Here is a 21,084-nt window from a genome sequence, read left to right as displayed (position 1 = left end):
ATTTAACTGTATGTGAAAAATAATTTCATAGCAACATCTAGATTGGTGTTTGATTAAATAACTGGATACTGTAGTTAAATTGGCACATTAAACTAACCATTACAATATCCTACCTTATTAATCAGGATACGAATTAAGACACAATAAGACATAATTTTATATACACTAAATTAACAAAGCTTTAGTATCTGACCAAGCATTGAAAGAAAATGAATCAGCAAGACTTTTATATTTGTATGTGTGTGATGAGAATGTAAACTGGCATGCTATTCTGGAAAACAAGTTTTCAATTTCTTTTAAAGTGAGTCATTTGCAGGCATACAGTCCAAGAATTTTGCTCCTCGAAAACCTTTTGTGTATGAATGCCAGGAAATAAGTAATATTTACAAGAATGCGACAGAGTTTTATTTTAAAAAATGGTGAAGCAAAAAAAATATTCATTGAAAGAAAAATGGAGACATAAGTCGTACTAGAGGTATTGAATGAAATATAGAACTGTTGTGAATAAATGAGTGACAGCCACATGAAATGTGAGTGAATGTTAGCAACAAAGATTGATTATAAAGATCAAGGCACAGAAGATTAAAAAGGATAATACCATTTTTTATAAAGCTCAAAAATAAGTAATACAAAACAGTATCTTGTTTGGGAATCCATATCTACATAAAATACACTCCTGTGTAAGGGGGGAAGCAGAGATATGGGATTGGAAGGGGGATACAGCCGTGGTACCCATGTTCCCATCCTCCAGCTTCTAGATCTTGAGTTACTGGATGACTGGTTCATTATTATGTCTCATAATTTTGCATTTCAGATAATCTTTTTAAATTATCAAGTTACTTAAAAATTTTAAACAAAATCAACAAAAATATCAGTTGCCTTCTTCAAATCCAAAGCAGTGGGGTTTAAAAGTAGTGTACTTTAATGTATGAAAGTCTTGTTCTAATAATAAAAACAAAGTGTGTGAAGGGCTGAGATGACAATGCGATTCAGGTTTCTAGCTAAGGCCAACTTTCATTTAGGAAGAAGGACAGGTCAGCCATAACAATGGTTAACTTTTAGGGGGATGGGGGTGTCATTGAAAGAAAACATTGTACACGAGCAAAACTTTTTGTTTAACTTCAGGGAGTGGTGGTGAATCCTCTCTGGAAATATATTACTAAAACTAATATCAATTTTGTTAAACTTCTCTTGTTCTAAGAAATTCATAAATTATATTGCTGGTCAGAGGACAAAGAGTTTTTTTTTTTTAATCAAAGGAACTACTTTAAAATTAGTTTGTAAAATGATAGAAATGTCATAAAGCCAGATCAGTTATAGGGAGCTATAATTGTAGTCCTTTCAGTTCTTTGTGGCAGAGCACAGTAGAATGCTGGCAAATGGTTTTTAGGACTCTCTTTCAGGTTTTAAGTTTTTAATTTGGCCAACTTACCAGGGCTCAAATTGAGGGGTGACCCACTTTTGCCTGGGTCAAAACAACCAGGGCACGGAGAGAAAAAGTAATTGTTTTTTTTTCTTTGTAGGAAGCTTTGCAAATTTTCTCAGTTGGCAAATTCTGTATCCCACATCTGATGCCTAGAAAAGCTATGATTAAAAATATTGAATGGTTTCAAAATAAAATTTCTAAGTTCCAAAATATGTCTTTGAATATTGAAGCTTTCTCTTAAGTAATTCTCTTAGCTAAATGAGTAGCATAACATGTCATTTGTTTATAGAAACATGATAATATGAAGAGCAGTATCATGTTTTCTTTATCTCACACTTGACAGCTGTTCACCAGTGAAAAGAAGATTAGATTCTGTGTGACTAAAAGAATACACTGGATCCCTTCAAACAAAACCTTCTGCATAAAGTATTAGTCTGTTGGCAAGATGTATTATGTTATGCTACTGAGAAGTTATGTTTTTCTTAATGAAGAATACACTGTGTGTTTTGTAAGTCCAAGAAAACATTGAAGCATACAAGATAAGAAGTTACCATAGTAATAAAATAATCTGCATATTGATTATAGTACCATATGCATCAGCAAACAATATTTTAAAAATTGATACATGTACACATTTTAAAACATTTCTAATTCAACTTATTAATAAGCATTACTAAATAATCCTCTTTAATTTCACATGATAAGTGATTTTTTTTAAATCCAGCTTTATATTTTTATTCTTTTTAAATTAATTTTAATTAGGTATATGTTATACTTTTATCCTTTGCCTATTATATCACTCTTCTTTTCCTCTTTCACTGGGTTAAAAAGAAAAAATATTTCTGAACTTGTAACTGTCCTCTTATTTTCCTCTTCTATGCTATTCTTAAGATTATTTTTTTATGAGAGTTACTCTTATAATTAAATGACTATTTTTTTTGGAAGAGTTAAATGTTTATTAAACCAAGCTTTACATTATACGTCCACCTACAGTCTGTAAGCAAACGCAGTACACATGTTAGTAAATGGGCAGCAGATCAGAACCAGTGGAAAAACCAAAGTCCCCTTTGCATACTGGTACCTCGCCCCAACACCCCACCACAGGCTGTGCTGGAGTTAAGGGTGAAATGAAAGAACCAGAGAGTTAGCTCCGTGCCGTCCCGAGGGTGAGTGTCAAGACAGTCATCTATCAGTTCCACACCAGGCGGGGTGGACCACAGCAAGGCAACCGGGAAGTTTTTACATTCACAGATGGGCTGAAATAGTACAAATTAATTTCCTAATCTCAGTGTCTTCCTCCACATCACCATCATTAGTAAGAAGTGTGAATTAAAATAAAGGATGGACCACAGGTGGTTACAAAAATAAATGAGTCATACAGTAATAAACATCTATAATTAGCAGAGCATAAACTTATAAAATTTACCTTTTCTCATAAAGTGCAGATTATCATAAGTATGTTTGAGAGGTACAGTCAGCAGAATTCAAAGTGGTAAGAGGGGATTTTTTTGGTACCAGGGAATGAACTAAGGGGTGTTTAACCACTGAGCCACATCCCCAGCCCCATTTTTAAAATTTTTTTATTTTGTTCTATATGACAACAGAATGCATTACAATTCATATTGCACATATAGAGCACAATTTTTCATATCTCTGGTTGTACACAGAGTCATAGTATTTGTGTCTTCATAATGCACTTACGGTAATGACATCCATCTCATTCTACAGTCTTTCTCACCCCAAGCCCCCAGCCTTCCACTCACTCACCTTTGCCCTATCTAGAGTTTATCTAATCCTCCCATGCCACACACCCCTCCCCATCCACATTATGAATCAGCGTCCTTAAATCAGAAAAAAACTTTTGGCATTTTTTGTGGGGGATTGGCTAGCTTCACTTAGCATTATATTCTCCAACTCCATCCATTTACCTGCAAATGCCATGATTTTATTCTCTTCGAATGCTGAATAATATTCCATTGTGTATATATACCACATTTTATTTATCCATTCATCTACTGCAGCCCTTTTTATATATTTTATTTAGAGACAGGGTCTTGCTAATTTGCTCAGGGCCTTGCTAAGTGCTGAAGCTGGCTTTGAACTCAAGATCCTCCTGCCTCAGAATCCCACGATGCTGGGATTACAGGCATGTGTCTCAATACTCAGCTTCAGTAAGAGAGGATTTGGAAAGAAAAACCATTCAGGTTCAAAACCCAGAGGAGAAGGCTGAATGCAGATGGGAAAACACAAAATCCCAATTCCTCCCAACACATAATTCTATTTAGTAGACACCACAGTTAGTTCACAGCCCTTTTTATATCTTAAGAAGTAACTCTTGTTATCTATGTACAAACTTTAAAAAAAAAAGATTCATCAGAAAACCCCAAAATTGATCTAACTGTGGCACTGAAACTGCTGAAACCTGTGGCTCTGTGTGTGCTTTCATGTACTTCTGTGAATGAGGCTTAAAAAGGCTGCAGAAATGTTTTAGATAGCTTTTAGAATTCCCACAAAAATCAATTCTACAATCATTTCATTTACAGAAGAACAAAAGAAAGAAGGGGAAAAAAACCCTCAAACCAGGGTTGGGGGGTGGACAAATATCTCACAAAGTAACTAAAAATAATTGTTTCTGTAACTGTAGATGGTAGTGTGCTATTTTTAAAGTTTACACCGGAAAGAGTAAGACAACATGCCATAGAGGGCTAGAGGGGGCCCCTGCAGCCTGACTGTGATGAATCTCCGCTCCCCAAGTTGCGACTGTATGACTTCAGCTACTTGATTTCCCTCTACTCTGCTTCTCAGATTTTTTAATTAAAGAAACAAATTCAGTGCCTTATACCTAATGAAAGCTAAATATGTTTTAACTGTAATAATATCAGTAATAAGAATCATTGTTACTGAATTAAGGATTTAGGTTATGTACTTATACAAACACCTGTGTATTTTTAGTCATTATATAGAATGGGTTGGTTGTAACTCTTCAGTGTAGGGTCTGAACCCACTACCCTCCTGCCTCAGCCTTTTCAGCTGCTGGGATTACTTGTGTGTGCCACCACCCGGCTTCCAATGTGGGGTCTAAACATCCACCTATGTGATAGTCTAATTCCTTTGAATTTGTTATATATTATGAACAAAAATCTTTAAGGCCATATATCAATTCAAATACATGTACTTTAATATATATTTGCCTGTTTTATATAAAGCAATACAGGTACTATATAAATACATAAAATAAAGTTCCTGTATGCAAGTACTATTAGCTGCCCAGGAGAAATATATCAAAACTACATACTGTACTTCAATGGTTGTTATTTGATTTATAACAAGGAATTTCTAATTTAAAAATCTACAAATGGTTTATTACAAGAAATGCAATGTATATTTATTCTGTATGTTCATACTACAAAAATTTGCAGGTGTATTGTTAAAACCTCTGTATGTAGTATACATAAATAGAAAGAAATATAATGTTCATTTCCATAAGAGGGATAAAGTTATGACTATTGTTAGCATCAAGAAGAATGAGGTCACATTCTATGGAAAATGTTCTTCATGAAAGAACATGTGAACTGGAATTTCAAAGTATGCATGTGATTTTAGACAAAGTTAGTGAACTTTAGTGATTTGTTTACCCCATGCTAGATCAAGGCATAAGTGTAAGCAGAAATACAGAATGAAGACAGTGCCTCATACACTCATGAGACCATAAATGTACCATTTGAACAGGAACATGGCTATGTGGAGGGGTTGCACTGGGGGATATATATTTGGTTTTTTGTTTGTTTGTTTGTTTGTAGTTCAATTCTGATAAGCTCTTTAATTAAATTTAGCTGTATTGTTTTTGTTGCTGTTCCTTTTAGATACACATGACAGTGGAGTGTATTTTGACATAGTATACATACAAGGAGTATAGCTTATTCTAATTAGGATATCATCCTTATGGTTGTACCTGATGTCAAGTTTCACTGTTTGTGTATTCTTTTTTTTTCTTTTTTTAATTGGTTGTTCAGAACATTACAAAGCTCTTGATATATCATATTTCATACATTAGATTCAAATGGGTTATGAAGTCCCATTTTTACCCCAAATACAGATTGCAGAATCACATCGGTTACACATCCACATTTTTACATAATGCCATATTAGTAACTATTGTATTCTGCTACCTTTCCTATCCTCTACTATCCTCCCTCCACTCCCCTCCCATCTTCTCTCTCTACCCCATCTATTGTAATTCATTTCTCTCCTTGTTTATTTTCCCATTCCCCTCACAACCTCTTATATGTAACCTTGTATAACAATGAGGGTCTCCCTCCATTTCCATGCAATTTCCCTTTTCTCTCCCTTTCCCTCCCACCTCATGTCTCTGTTTAATGTTAATCTTTTCTTCCTGCTCTTCCTCCCTGCTCTGTTCTTAGTTGCTCTCATTATATCAAAGAAGACATTTGGTATTTGTTTTTTAGGGATTGACTAGCTTCACTAAGCATAATCTGCTCTAGTGCCATCCATTTCCCTGCAGATTCCATGATTTTGCCATTTTTTAGTGCTGCGTAATACTCCATGGTGTATAAATGCCACATTTTTTTTATTCATTCATCTATTGAAGGGCATCTGGGTTGGTTCCACAGTCTAGCAATTGTGAATTGTGCTGCTATGAACATCAATGTGGCAGTATGCCTGTAGTACGCTCTTTTAAGGTCTTCAGGGAATAGTCCGAGAAGGGCAATAGCAGGGTCAAATGGTGGTTCCATTCCCAGCTTTCCCAGGAATCTCCATACTGCTTTCCAAATTGGCTGCACCAGTTTGCAGTCCCACCAGCAATGTACAAGGGTACCCTTTCCCCCACATCCTCGCCAGCACTTGTTGTTTGACTTCCTAATGGCTGCCAATCTTACTGGAGTGAGATGGTATCTTAGTGTGGTTTTGATTTGCATTTCTCTGACTTCTAGAGATGGTGAGCATTTTTTCATGTACTTGTTGATTGATTGTATGTCCTCCTCTGAGAAGTGTCTGTTCAGGTCCTTGGCCCATTTGTTGATTGCGTTATTTGTTGTCTTATTGTCTAATTTTTTTGTATACTCTGGATACTAGGGCTCTATTTGAAGTGTGAGGAGTAAAAATTTGTTCCCATGATGTAGGCTCCCTATTTACCTCTCTTATTGTTTCTCTTGCTGAGAAAAAACTTTTTAGTTTAAGTAAGTCCCATTTGTTGATTCTTGTTATTAACTCTTGTGCTATGGGTATCCTATTAAGGAATTTGGAGCCCGACCCCACAATATGTAGATCAGAGCCAACTTTTTCTTCTATCAGATGCAGAGTCTCTGAGTTAATATCTAGCTCCTTGATCCACTTTGAGTTAAATTTTGTGCATGGCGAGAGGAGGGGATTCAGTTTCATTTTGTTGCATATGGATTTCCAGTTTTCGCAACACCATTTGTTGAAGATGCTATCCTTCCTCCATTGCATGCTTTTAGCTCCTTTATCAAATATAAGATAGTTGTAGCTTTGAGGATTAGTCTCTGTGTCCTCTATTCTGTACCATTGGTTCCACCTGCCTGTTCTGGTACCAGTACCATGCTGTTTTTGTCACTATTGCTCTGTAATATAGTTTGAAATCTGGTATCGCTATACCTCCTGATTCACACTTCCTGCTTAGAATTGTTTTTGCTATTCTGGGTCTTTTATTTTTCCATATGAATTTCATGATTGCTTTCTCTATTTCTACAAGAAATGCCGTTGGGATTTTGATTGGCATTGCATTAAACCTATAGAGAGCTTTTGGTAATATCGCCATTTTGATGATGTTAGTTCTGCCTATCCATGAACAGGGTATATTTTTCCATCTTCTAAGATCTTCTTCTACTTCTCTTTTTAGGGTTCTGTAGTTTTCATTGTATAAATCTTTCACCTCTTTTGTTAGGTTGATTCCCAAGTATTTTATTTTTTTGGAGGATATTGTGAATGGAGTGTTTTTCCTCATTTCCGTTTCAGAAGTTTTGTCGGTGATATACAGAAATGCCTTTGATTTATGTGTGTTGATTTTATATCCTGCTACTTTGCTGAATTCATTTATTAGTTCTAGTAGTTTTTTTGTAGACCCTTTTGGGTCTTCTAGGTATAGAATCATGTCATCCGCAAATAGTAATAATTTAAGTTCTTCTTTTCCTATTTTTATGCCTTTAATTTCTTTCGTCTGTCTAATTGCTCCAGCCAGTGTTTTGAGAACTATATTGAATAGAAGTGGTGATAGAGGGCATCCTTGTCTTGTTCCAGATTTTAGAGGGAATGCCTTCAATTTTTCTCCATTCAAAATGATGCTAGCCTGAGGCTTAGCATAGATAGCATTTACAATGTCCAGGAAAGTTCCTGTTATCCCTAGTTTTTCTAATGTTTTGAACATAAAGGGATGCTGTACTTTGTCAAATGCTTTCTCTGCGTCTATGGAGATGATCATATGGTTCTTATCTTTAAGTCTATTGATGTGGTGAATAACATTTATTGATTTCCGTATATTGAACCATCCTTGCATCCCAGGGATGAATCCTACTTGATCATGGTGCACAATTTTTTTGATGTGCCTTTGTATCCAATTCGCCAGAATTTTATTGAGGATTTTTGCATCTAGGTTCATCAGAGATATTGGTCTGTAGTTTTCTTTCTTTGAGGTGTCTTTGTCTGGTTTCAGAATCAGGGTGATGTTGGCCTCATAGAATGAATTTGGCAGAGCTCCGTCTTTTTCTATTTCCTGAAATGACTTGGAAAGTATTGGTATTAATTCTTCTTTAAAGGTTTTGTAAAACTCCGCTGTATACCTATCCGGCCCTAGGCTTTTCTTGGTTGGTAGTCTTTTGATTGCTTCTTCTATTTCATCCATTGATATTGGTCTGTTTAAATTGTGTGTATCCTCCTGACTCAGTCTGGGCAAATCATATGACTTAAGAAATTTATCGATGTCTTCACTATCTTCTATTTTATTGGAATATAGGTTTTCAAAATAATTTCTAATTGTCTTCTGTATTTCTGTAGCATCTGTTGTGATATTGCCTTTTTCATCCCGTATGTTAGTAATTTGAGTTCTCACTCTTTTTCTCTTCATTAGCATGGCTAAGGGTCTGTCGATCTTATTTATTTTTTCGAAGAACCAACTTTTTGTTTTGTTAATTTTTTCAATAGTTTCTTTTGTTTCAATTTCGTTTATTTCCACTCTGATTGTAATTATTTCTTGCCTTTTGCTACATTTGCTGTTGTTTTGCTCTTCCTTTTCTAGGGCTTTGAGATGAAGTCTGAGCTCATTTATTTGTTGGTTTTTCCTTTTTTTGAGGAATGACCTCCAGGCGATGAATTTCCCTCTTAAAACTGCTTTCATTGTGTCCCATAGATTCCAATATGTTGTGTCTGTATTTTCATTTATGTCTAAGAATTTTTTGATTTCCTCCTTTATGTCTTCTGTAACCCATTGATCATTCAGTAACATATTGTTCATTTTCCATGTGATGTAGGATTTTTCCTTCCTTCTTTTATCATTGATTTCCAGTTTCATTCCATTATGATCAGATAAAATGCATGGTATTATCTCCACCCCTTTATATTTACTGAGGGTTGCCCTATGGCATAATATATGGTCTATTTTTGAGAAGGATCCATGTGCTGCTGAGAAAAGAGTATATCCACTTGATGATGGTTGATATATTCTATATATGTCAGTTAAGTCTAGGTTATTGATTGTGGTATTGAGTTCTGTAGTTTCTTTATTCAACTTTTGTTTGGAGGATCTGTCCAATGGTGAGAGAGGTGTGTTGAAGTCACCCATAATTATTGTGTTGTGGTCTATTTGATTCTTGAACTTGAGGAGAATTTGTTTTATGAACGTCGCAGCACCATTATTTGGTGCATAAATATTGATAATTGTTATGTCTTGTTGGTGAATGGTTCCTTTTAACAGTATAAAATGTCCTTCTTTATCCCTTTTGATTAACTTAGTCTTGAAGTCGATTTTATTCGATATGAGGATGGCCACCCCTGCTTGCTTACAAGGACCGTGTGCGTGATATATTTTTTCCCAACCTTTCACCTTCAGCCTGTGTATGTCTTTTCCAATCAGATGTGTCTCCTGGAGGCAACATATTGTTGGATTTGTTTTTTTAATCCATGATACCAGCCTATGTCGCTTTATTGGAGAGTTTAAGCCATTAATGTTTAGAGTTACTATTGATATATGGTTTGTACTTCCATCCATGTTTGATTATTTATCCTTTTTTTAAATTTAGTTTGTTTCTCCATGATTATCCTTCCCCCCCACCCTCTGTCTTTACCGAGGCACTTCCCACTGATGGTTTTGGTTATTGTTTTTCATTTCTTCCTCGTGTAGTGTTTTGCTCAAAATGCTTTGCAATGCTGGTTTTCTGGCTGCAAATTCTTTTAACTTTTGTTTATCATGAAAGATTTTTATTTCGTTGTCATACCTGAAGCTTAATTTTGCTGGATACAGAATTCTTGGTTGGCATCCATTGTCTTTCAGTGTTTGAAATACATTGTTCCATGACCTTCTTGCTTTCAGTGTCTGTGATGAAAAATCCGTTGTTAACCTTATTGGTTTACCCCTGAATGTAATCTGTCTCCTTTCTCTTGTAGCTTTTAATATTTTCCCTTTGTTCTGTATATTGCATATCTTCATAACAATGTGTCTTGGCGTTGGTCTACTGTGATTTTGTGTGCTCGGTGTCCTGTATGCATCTTCAATTTGTATATCTGTTTCCTTTTTTATTTCTGGAAAGTTTTCTGTAATTATTTCATTCAGCAGTTTACTCATTCCCTTGGTTTGAATCTCTGTACCTTCCTCTATCCCGATGACTCGTAAGTTTGGTTTTTTTATGTTATCCCATATCTCTTGGATGTTTTTCTCATGATTTTTTACCAGCCTTTCTGAGTTGGCTAGACTCTTTTCAAGATGATATATTTTGTCTTCATTATCTGACGTTCTGGCTTCTACTTGCTCCACTCTGTTAGTGATACTCTTAATTGAGTTTTTAATTTGGTTTATCGTTTCCTTCATTTCTAGAATTATTGTTTGATTATTTTTTATAACCTCTATCTCCTGATAAAGATGCTTAACTTCTTCTTTTATCTGTTTCTGTAATTCATTCTCAATGTGCTCTTTCGCTGCTTGAATTTGCTGTCTTGTATCCTCTTTAAGGTTCCATTCCATCTGTCTAAGGTGTTCCTTGAGTTCTTTATATGACCATTTTTCTGATAACTCTAGGTCCTCCTGAATATTTAGGCTGTCCTGAATTGTTTGTACTCCTTTTCTTCCTTGCTTTTTGAAGCTGCTCATGTTACTTCTTGTTCTGTTTGACTGATGAGTTACTGTTTACTCGTATAAATTTATTAGATGCTTGGGAGGAAAGGTATTAGAAGGGAAGGGAAGAAGTCACTAAAGAGAATGAGAGTAAGGAGGTAGAATTCAAGGAAGGGGGGATAAGATAATTGAAAAGAAATGAAAAGACAAAAGAAGAAAAAAATAGGAAATAAAAAAAGAAAAAAAAATTTAAAAAATAATAAAAAAATTAAATTAAAATTAGAAGAAACAAAAATTTTTAAAAAAATTGTAAAAAAAATTTTAAAAAACAACAAGAAAGAAAAATGAAAAGGTGAATGGATAAAAAAAATGTGGCATCTATACACAATGGAGTATTATGCAGCACTTAGAAATGACAAAATCATAGAATTTGCAGGGAAATGGATGGCATTAGAGCAGATTATGCTAAGCGAAGCTAGCCAAGCCCTAAAAAACAAATGCCAAATGTCTGCTTTGATATAAAGAGAACAACTAAGAACAGAACAGGAAGGAAGAACATGAGGAAAAGACTACAGTAAACAAAGACAAATGGGGGAGAGAAACGGAGAGAGAAGGGAAAGCGCATGGAAATAGTAGGAGACCTTCAATGATACATAGAATTATAAGAGGTTATGAGGGGCAAGGGGGAGGGAAAAAAAAGGGAGAGAATTGAACAGCAGCAGGGGAGGTAGAGAGGGAAGATGGGAGGGGAGGGGAGGGGAGGGGGGATAGTAGGGGATAGGAAAGGTAGGAGAATACAACAGTCACTAATATGGCATTATGTAAAAATGTGAATATGTAACAGATGTGATTCTGCAATCTGTTTTTGGGGTGAAAATGGGAGTTCAAAACACAATTTGAGTCAAATGTATGAAAGATGATATATCATGAGCTATGTAATGCTTTAAATAATCAATAAAAAAAGAAAAAAAATTAAAAAAAAAGAAAAACCCAAATCAAAAAAAAAAAAAAGAGAGAAAAGAAAAAAAGAAAAAAAAAAACTAATAAATGCAGTCTTAGAGTTTGATTAAGTTCTCTTCCAGTAGGTGGCGCTGTGCCCACCAGGCCAAGTTTCTCCTGTCAATACGCGGGAACCAATCACTGTGCAGCAGCTCCTCCTCCCAGACTGGGCGAGTCTCCAATCCTGAGTGCCTAGGGTCTCCTCTTGTGTCTAGTCACTTCCCACTTTTCCTCTAGCCAGGCCCCTCTCACGGGTGCCGCTCACCACAATACTGGCTACACGCCACATCTGCTGCTCCCAGGAGCCCTGTTTTCATAAACTACTGGGTACACTCTCCCAGTTTGCCATTCCCTCAGACCCTAAGTTTGTAGAGCTTGGGGCTGAGAATCCTCAGCGAATTTTACTTGCCCTCCGGTAGCCTCACCCCCGGTAGCTGGTGCAAGAGACCTCAGCTGTCAGCACTGGTGGGAGCAGTAGTTCCGCGCCAGGGGTCCCGCGCCACCTCTGATTCCCTCGGTCTGGCTATCGTGCTCACGGGAGAGCTGGGAGGGGCCCTTACGGGAGAGCTGGGAGGGGCCCTTAAGGTTTCCCCGATGTGTGGAGAGGGAAGGCTAGGGAATTACACACCTGTAGCCGCAGGTTTCAATGAAGTTATCTCCTCCGCCGCAGTCTGATGACGTCAGTTCTCTGCCATGGTGGTATCTCTTGCAAATGGCGACAGTTCGTTTCCTTTTGCCGGGCGACCAATGCAACGGGTGGGTCCTTACTGTCTCTCCCAAGCCCCGTTTCAAACCTGTGGCCACTACCTATGAAGGCTCGGTAGGCTTTTACCTCCGTAGGATGAGAAGGGCTGACCCAGTTGTTTCAGCCAGATGGATTAGTGCTGAGTCACAGCTGTTTGTCTGCAGGAAGCAGGCGAACGGGAGCTTGAATTCAGCCGATCCGGGCTCAGTGTGTGTTCTGAGAGGCCCAGACTGTTCGCCCCAGATCCACGTCAGCTCAGCATTGCCTAGTGATCCTGAGCAAACAGATTTAGGTTGTTTACGACTCCCTATGCCTGCATAGCTGCAGAGGTCAGAGACTTGATCTCTCCGCGCCCGCTGCCATGTTGGAATCGGCAAGAAAAGTTTTGAGGTGATCCTGGACAACTTAGTAGAAAACCTTGTGATGTGAGGGCGGTCGCCGCCGTGAGGCATCTCCCCCTGTCTTTAAATAAGTACTAGGGAGAATTCATAAAAGTTTTTTTTTGTTGTTGTTGTTGGGGTAGGCTAGTCAAGCTACATTAGCCACTAACTGAATTTGGGTCCTTATTGAATTCATGGTTTGTTTGTTTGTTTTTCTTTTTCAGGAAGTTCATGATTTGTTAAAAGATTATGAGTTAAAGTACTGTTATGTGGACAGAAATAAACGAACAGGTAAGATTTCAGGGTGGGGGAGATATACATGCTAGAACCCTGATACAGATCTATTGAATTATTTCAGATTTTAAAAATAACAGTAAAAAAGAACATTGCATATAAAGATGAAATCCTGTTTCTATTATGCTCAATTCTATACCTCTGTCTCTCCTCACCTGGGGGCAAGCACTCAAGAATTAGATACCTACTTTTCAATTTGTGCATTACATTGTGGTAGTCAGTAGAGCTGTTCACAGGTGGTTCTTTTTATTCTAGGCATGAGATAAGATAGTATTTACCTGTCCCTCTTTGAAGGTCAAAATGGACATGCAATTTTGATAAATACAATGAGTGAAAATGGCATGTATGCCTTCTAGGTAGAAGGCTTCAGAGCCACCATGTGATTCACTGCTTGCCCATCCCACTTACAAGTTATTGGGAAAGGTCGTAGAACTTTTTCAACCCAGGTACCAGTGTGGCTTTAATGAGCAAAGCCCTTTTTTTTTTTTTTTTTTTTTTTTTTTTTGTAAACCTTCACATGCAGCATGAGCAAATATAATATAAAACCTTTTGTTTTACCATTGAGATTATGGACCTGTTATCACAGTATCTTGTTTAATACATGTAATTTTACTATATCTAGACACAATTAATGATTATTGTTCTTTTTTTAACTTTTCATAAATGGTATTCTAAATGTTTCATTTGGCATTTTGCTTTTTTTGTTATTTTTACTCAACATTGCTTTTCAGATCTTTCCATGTTGATACATAAAACTCTATAGTTCATTGATTTAAACTGCTACATATTGTCAAGTGAATTTATCACAATTGATGTATATCCTTTTCTGATAGGCTTTGAGTATTACAAACAATGTTGCAATACCTGTTTCTAGTGTGCATTGCAACTGTTTCTCTACACTTAAAGTGCTGTGTCGTAGGTTTCACAAAATTTTAGTGTCTCCAGATATTGACAAAAGGATTAAAGATAACAGTCTTCCAGCTCATGGGGACAGGAGAAGTGTTGTCACCAGCCAGAATGATACACTGCATAATTCATGCAGCACTAGGAGAAGTGACAAAGGTTTTGCCTCAGGAGGGAGGAAGATTCCCCCTAGACGAATGATACTCTCTACCTAGCTAGCAAAATTTAAAAGTACGACCAGGAAAGATCCACTTGTTTCCCCAAAGTGTAACCATACCCTAAAACAAAACTCAAGAGTATTTATATAAATGCAGAAGTATCTAGCACTCAAATAAGACCAAATGTACAATGTCTGGCATCCAAAAACAACAACAACAAAAACAAAACAAAACAAAAAGATCAGACATAGCAGAGAAGCAAGAAAGAACAAACTGGGGCTGGGGTTGTAGCTCAGTGGTGGAGCAGTTGCCTTTCATGTATGAGGCACTGGGTTCGATCCTTAGCACCACATAAAAATAAATAAATAGAATACAAATATTGTATCCATCTACAACTTAAAAAGATTTTTAAAAAGTAAAGAAAGTACAAACCATCATGAGGAGAAACATTAGTCAAAACTGACCTGGAATTGATGCAGGTAAATTAATGAAAGACATTAAGCCAGTTTTTATAACTGTGTTCTATAGGTACAAGAAGTTCTAATAAGGATTGAGCATATAAAGTAGAGCCATTTTAAAAAATTTACCAAATCATAGCCCCAAAGATGAAAACTACAATTAGCAGTGGGATAGACATAGCAGAGGAAAGGTTAGTGAACTTAAAGGCAACAAAAGAAACTATCAAAGATGAAACAAAGAATAAAAAAGACTGTAAAATATGAACTATTTTATAAGTGAACTGTGGGACAACTTCAAGAGTCCTAATACTGGAATAATTAGAATCCCCAAAAAGGGTGGTGGTGGCAATGGGAAAACAGATAAAAGCATATAAAGAATTAATAGCTGAAAATTTTCTAAATTCGGTGAAAACTCTAAGCTGATAAACTTAACCCCAAGCACATATGTATAAAGAGGACTACAAAGCACATTGTAATCATCTGCTTATAATTCACAATAAAGAAGAATTCTTAAAAGCAGGGAGGGAAAAGATGTTTAGAGAAACAAAGATAAAGATGATCACAGGAAATGACACAAAGGAAACCATACAAACAAGAAGAGTTCAGGACAACATTTTTTTTCCTTTGTTGAAAATAAAAATAGTATAAAATGCTTTACCCATTGAAAATCTTTTAAAAACGAGGGTAAAATATATTTTTCAGTCATACAATAATATTGAAATAATTGTCATCAAACATGCATTGTAGGAAATATTTTAGTAAGTTCTTCAAGCAGGAAGAAAAATGATACTAGACAAAAATCCGGAACTACACACACACACACACACACACACACACACACAAATACCAGATATGGTCATTATGTGGGTAAAGACTTTTTCTTAATATTTAAGTCTATGTAAAAGATAATGGACTTTTTAGAGTAGAAATAACACTATTTTGAAATTATAACACATGTAGAAATAAAATATGTAATAGCGATAATACAAAGGCTGGGGTGGGGGACATGGAAGTACACTGTTGTCAAGCTCCTGTACTATCCATGAAGTACATAATATTACTTGAGAGTAGACTGTGATAGGTTGAAGATGTACTGTAAGCCCTAAGTCACCCACTAAAATAACACAACAAAGAAACTCATTAATTGTATTAAATGGTGTTTCCTTGGATTTCAGTAGCAATGATGGTACCTGTAGGAACGTATAATTAATAAGTAGATTGATAAAAGATGCTGACACTTATAAACTATAACCTATCAACCAGAGCTTTCTATAGTAGATATGAGGAAATTATTGTACTAAAATATAAACATTAGGGCTGGGGATGTAGCTCAGGAGTAGAGTATTTACTTAGCATTTGTGAAGCCCTAGGTTCAAGCGCAGCTCTAAGTGGGATGGTGCCATATTAACTAAAATAGGATACTTTAGGGGAAAATGTTTGGCATGCTTTCCATCAAATTTATCCCAATAATGAGTTAATAATGAGCAAGCAATGACTTGTCTAAGAGTTGGGACCAATTGTGGAATATTTAACACAGGAAAAGCATAAGAGAATTAATCTTGAAATCCCTTACAAGCTTTTCTCTTTAAAATGACACCTGCCACTTCCACCAGAGTCAATGTGAGAAAAAAAATTATTGCTTTTAGCGAATTTGTGATCTTTGAAAGACATGAAAGAAGCTATATAAGAACAAAAGTGACCTTTTTTCCTACTGCTTGAAATTTTTAATTTGCTTATGACATTTAATTTCTACCATAAAATCTCTTATTTGGGTTGAGTAAATGCAGATACCCAAAGGAGAAAAAAAAATAAGAGATTGTCAGTTTTTAAATGTATTGTCGCTCTATGGATGCATGCATTTATTCATTTATCTAGGTGTCATGACTGTGGCAGTTGGTGGGGATACAGTCATAGTAATTTATGCAACAATTCAAGCAAAGTTCAAAATGCACAGGTATCGGAAAACCAGGAATGGTGAACTCTGGCTGGGAGAGAGCTTCAGGGAAGGCTTCCTGGAGGCCATGGTGCAGCAGTCCCTGGGCTGAATGTGAAACTCAACCAAGTAGCTGAAGATACAGGGAAGGATCTTGTAGCAAGATGGACTACATGTGTAATGTATAAGATGCCTGAAACAACCTGATGTTTACAGGACCTACAAATAATTCAGTATTGTCAGAGAATAAAGAACAGTGTGGGGAGGGGAGGGACTAGGGCAGTTATCGAGGCTGGAGTCAGACTGGGGAAGGCTTCGCTAGAAAGGCTTGTTGGCTAAGCTAGGCTGCGGCTGCGTTGGTAATACCAAACCATTGCAGTTCGGGCAGTAAATAGACACAGTTAAGCTTCTGTTTTGAGAGTGCTGTATTGTCATCTGTGAAAAAAGGATTAAAAAGAGGAAAAGCTAGAGGAACAAAGAAAAGAGGATGGATTCAAGACCTATTGAATAAGGGTGGAATTCGAGAACATTTTATGTGGGAGATGAAGGAGACAGGTCTAGGGGGATTCCCGGGTTTCGGATTTGTGAGTGTGAGGTCACCAGCTAAAATAAGGAACAAAGGAAGAGGAGCAGTAATTGAGTTTTTGTTTTCATTTTTCTTGGTGGCAATAAGATGAAGATCATGAGTAATGTTTGGACAGTCAGGTGTGTGCATGTGTGCGTGTGTGCCTGTGTTTGTGTGTGTGTGTGTGTGTGTGTATGTGTCTGTGTGTCTGTGTGTCTGTGTGTGTGTGTATAACTGAAGATTAAAAACATTGACATTGGTTTGGGAATTATTAGAGTATAGGATGCCCTCTTGGGCCTCCAGACTGGGTTATTTGCTGTATTTAATTGCTCCCATGGTCCTTCCTACTTCCTCTCTGATGACACCACATTTGTAACTCATTGTTAAACATTTCGTGTTCCCTATTAGAGTGTAAGCTCTATATTGAAAGGAATCATACCTGTTTTATTCACCAGTGCATTTCCAGTGCCTAACAAGGTATTTGTCACATACTACTGAATAAATGGGAGGAGACTCGATTGCCCCAAGAAAAGAAGGTGTAGCAGGAGAGAAGAGGGACTCAGTGGCCTGAAGCTGCTGGGTACAGGCACACAGGTATTTCTGTGTGTGAATCTGCCAGGAAGAACACAAAGGAGAGCTACCTTGTAGCTATGCACAGAGGAGAAAGATGTAACAAAGGAAACAGAGGAAGGAGTACTCAGACAGGTTACCCATGTATGACCCAAGAAAGAGTATACCAAGGAAATTAATAAAGGGAATATTAGCTGGGTGAGTGGCACATGCCTATAATCCCATCGGCTCAGGAGGCTGAGGCAGGAGAATTGCAGGTTCAAAGCTAGCCTATGCAAAGGTGAGGTGCTAAGCAACTCAGTGAGACCCTGTCCCTAAATAAAATACAAAATAGGGCTAGGGATATGACTCAGTGGTTGATTGCCCCTTAGTTCAGTCCCTGGTACCCCCCCCCCAAAAAAAAAAACAAAAAAAGCAGGGGGGAATAATAAACAGTTCCAAATGCCTTGAGAATTCAAGTCACACATGAGCTAATGATTTTATGGCTGATATTAGGAACATAACCAGTATTTACAAACTGTCGGTTGACTTATTTGCATGTTTTAAGGAAATTGAGTTAGATGATATTTTATATCAGCATAAGAGGTGAAAAAAGATACAGAATCAAAATAACTTAAGCCATTTAAAAAGGGTGTTGGAAACCAAGAGATATTCTCTCAATAAGTATGGCAAAGCTATTTTTTCTCTAGTGTTGAAAGCATTGGCTCTTCCGTTGGCAATGATTTCCTTGCATTTGGAGACCATGTTAAATGAAAGATGTGTTTTTTAAATGTTAGCTTCATACTCAGTGTGGTGAGATGCTCACACTGCGAGCCACCTACGTGGGCACGAAGACCAGCTGAGGGAAGAACAGATTGAAATGACAGGCAGAATTACCCAGGCTATTTAAATTCTTTCTTCCTTTCTTGCTTTATACATATTTTCTATATACAACTCATTATCATGCTGTTCTAATTGAATTTGGGTAAATTAAATGCTTATATAGAGCAACTCCACTGTATAGTTCCAATAGAGTGGGAGAGGGAGGAACTTTCTTTTTTTTTTCTTTTTTTTTTAAAGAGAGAGAGAGAGAGAGGAGGGAGAGAGAGAGAGAATTTTTAATATTTATTATTTAGTTTTTGGTGGACACAACATCTTTGTTTGTATGTGGTACTGAGGATTGAGCCCGGGCTGCACACATGCCAGGCAAGAGCGCTACTGCTTGAGCCCCATCCCCAGCCCCCTGAGGAACTTTCTTTAGAGCAACTTATGGATTGTTCTGTGTTATTTCTTTTAATGTGGGGCTTTCCAATTTTTTTAGAACGTTGCTCAAAATATTTTTACTTTATTAGAAAAATAGATAATTAACATGGCTAAAATTTTAATAGATACACATTGTATGATTTTTTTCATTGATTTAGAACCTTGTGTTTAAATTACTTTGGGGGGATGGTACAAGGGTTTGAACCTAGTGGTGCTCTACCATTAAGCTACACCCCAGCCCTTTCTTAATTTTTATTTTAAAACAAGATTTTTGCTAAGTTGTTGAGACTGGCCTCAAATTGTGATCCTCCTGCCTCAGCCTCCTTAGTAGATGGGATCTCTACCGTACCTAGCTATACTGTATAAATTATCATATCAATTTGTTGTTTGGTGCTGGAATAATTTCATTAGGTAGAGAGGACAGTTTTTTATTGTTTTATCAAATTTAAAACTAGGCTATTTGTCTAAGATCAAAATCATGTGATCTTTTCATTAGATATTATTCATAAAAGTATACCAAATTATATACGTTTGTGGGTTGTTTCAACCTAAGTAATCTTATTTTAAGAAAAAACATACATGAGTTGGTGAGAACTGGCTCTCCTCCTCTGGGCAGTTGTTTTTTTTTGCTATACCTTTGTGGTTTTTTTGTTTTTGTTTTTTATGAAGGCTTCATAAGATTTTTGTATCACAAGTTGTTAGGGAAAAATTATCTCTCTATATTTTGGAGGAGATTACCAAAAAAAAAAAAAAACTCTTAGAATATGGTAGGACTTTACAATGGAACTCCTAATATAATTTCCATACTTTCTATTTGAACAACTGACCATGGAAGTAGTTTAGTGAGATGTCAGCATTAAGAAAACTGTGAAATAGAACTTTAAAAAATTAGTGCTTTGTGCTTTTCATATAACAGGGGTATAATTTCATGATAATTATGTTTCAGAAAAATTGTGTGTGAACATAAAATGGATTTCTTACTGTGGGTCACAGTAAAAAAGAAATGGAAAACACTGGCCTCAAAAACTCTTTAATTCACTTTATTATTATCTTCCAGCTTTTGTTACCTTATTGAATGGAGAACAAGCCCAGAGTGCAATTCAGATGTTTCATCAATATTCTTTTCGAGGCAAAGACTTGATAGTTCAACTCCAGCCCACAGATGCTTTGCTGTGTGTTACCAACCTGCCCATTTCTTTCACATTAGAAGAGTTTGAAGAACTTGTGCGTACTTACGGAAATATTGAGAGATGTTTTCTGGTCTACAGTGAAGTTACTGGCCATTCCAAAGGCTATGGATTTGTGGAATACATGAAAAAGGACTTTGCTGCAAAGGCTAGATTGGAACTACTGGGTAAACAGTTGGGAGCATCAGCACTCTTTGCACAATGGATGGATGTTAATCTATTGGCCTCAGAGCTCATTCATTCTAAGTGCCTTTGTATAGATAAACTCCCTGGTGACTACAGGGATTCAGAAGAGCTATTACAATTTTTTTCCAGTATCCATAAGCCTGTGTTTTGCCAGGTATGTATTTTTAGGAGATCACCTAGAAATACCTGTGTATATATCTCCTGTGTAAACTCAAACATTTATTTTTCATACCTGTGTGGATATTACAATGGATAATTTGATTCTGTTCTAGTCTATAAGGAAGACTTTAATCACGTGTGAAATTTTAAGTCAATTCCTTCTGTTCAAGGGCCAAACTATATTGTGAGTAGTTAAGTATGCCTTAGCAAATCCATGGCTTGCTCATTCCCCTCCTCATCCCATCCATTTGTCCAGCCATGTGTTGATTCATCCATTTGTTTATCCAACTCTTAAATTAGTACTTTTTCTGTGCCAGATTCTATGCCAAGTGTCCAAATGCAGAGAATAGAAGGATATTCTCTCTCTCTCTCTCTCTCTCTCTCTCTCTCTCTCTCTCTCTCTCTCTCTCTCTCTCTCTTCTTCCTCAAAATTCTGTAGAGGAGAAAGACAAGTAGGCAAGTAATTTGCACATGCTGTACGAAGAGTGATATAATGGAGTATAGAAAAGTATCATGAAGTTTAAAAGTAATGCATACTTATATCTTAATGGAGTCATGGAGGTGAGACATTTAGAGAAGAT

At 36.6% G+C, this 21,084-nt stretch overlaps 1 protein-coding gene across 4 annotated transcripts in view; it reads left to right on the top strand.

Annotated features, from left to right (window-relative positions):
- RAVER2 (ribonucleoprotein, PTB binding 2) overlaps positions 1-21,084 on the top strand; it is a 104,257-nt gene that overhangs the window by 19,223 nt on the left and 63,950 nt on the right. For all 4 annotated transcript variants that reach the window (XM_081306342.1, XM_081306340.1, XM_081306341.1 and 1 more), the window contains exons 2-3: positions 13,073-13,139; positions 20,029-20,498. In XM_081306342.1, the coding sequence (XP_081162468.1) occupies positions 13,073-13,139; positions 20,029-20,498 (537 nt within the window). The remainder of the gene's footprint in view (positions 1-13,072; positions 13,140-20,028; positions 20,499-21,084) is intronic.

Source organism: Spermophilus citellus (assembly GCF_964194105.1).
Source record: "Spermophilus citellus genome assembly, chromosome: 9".
NCBI lineage: Eukaryota > Metazoa > Chordata > Mammalia > Rodentia > Sciuridae > Spermophilus > Spermophilus citellus.
Note: the sequence above shows the minus strand (reverse complement) of the source record. Positions and strands in the feature narration are given on the sequence as shown.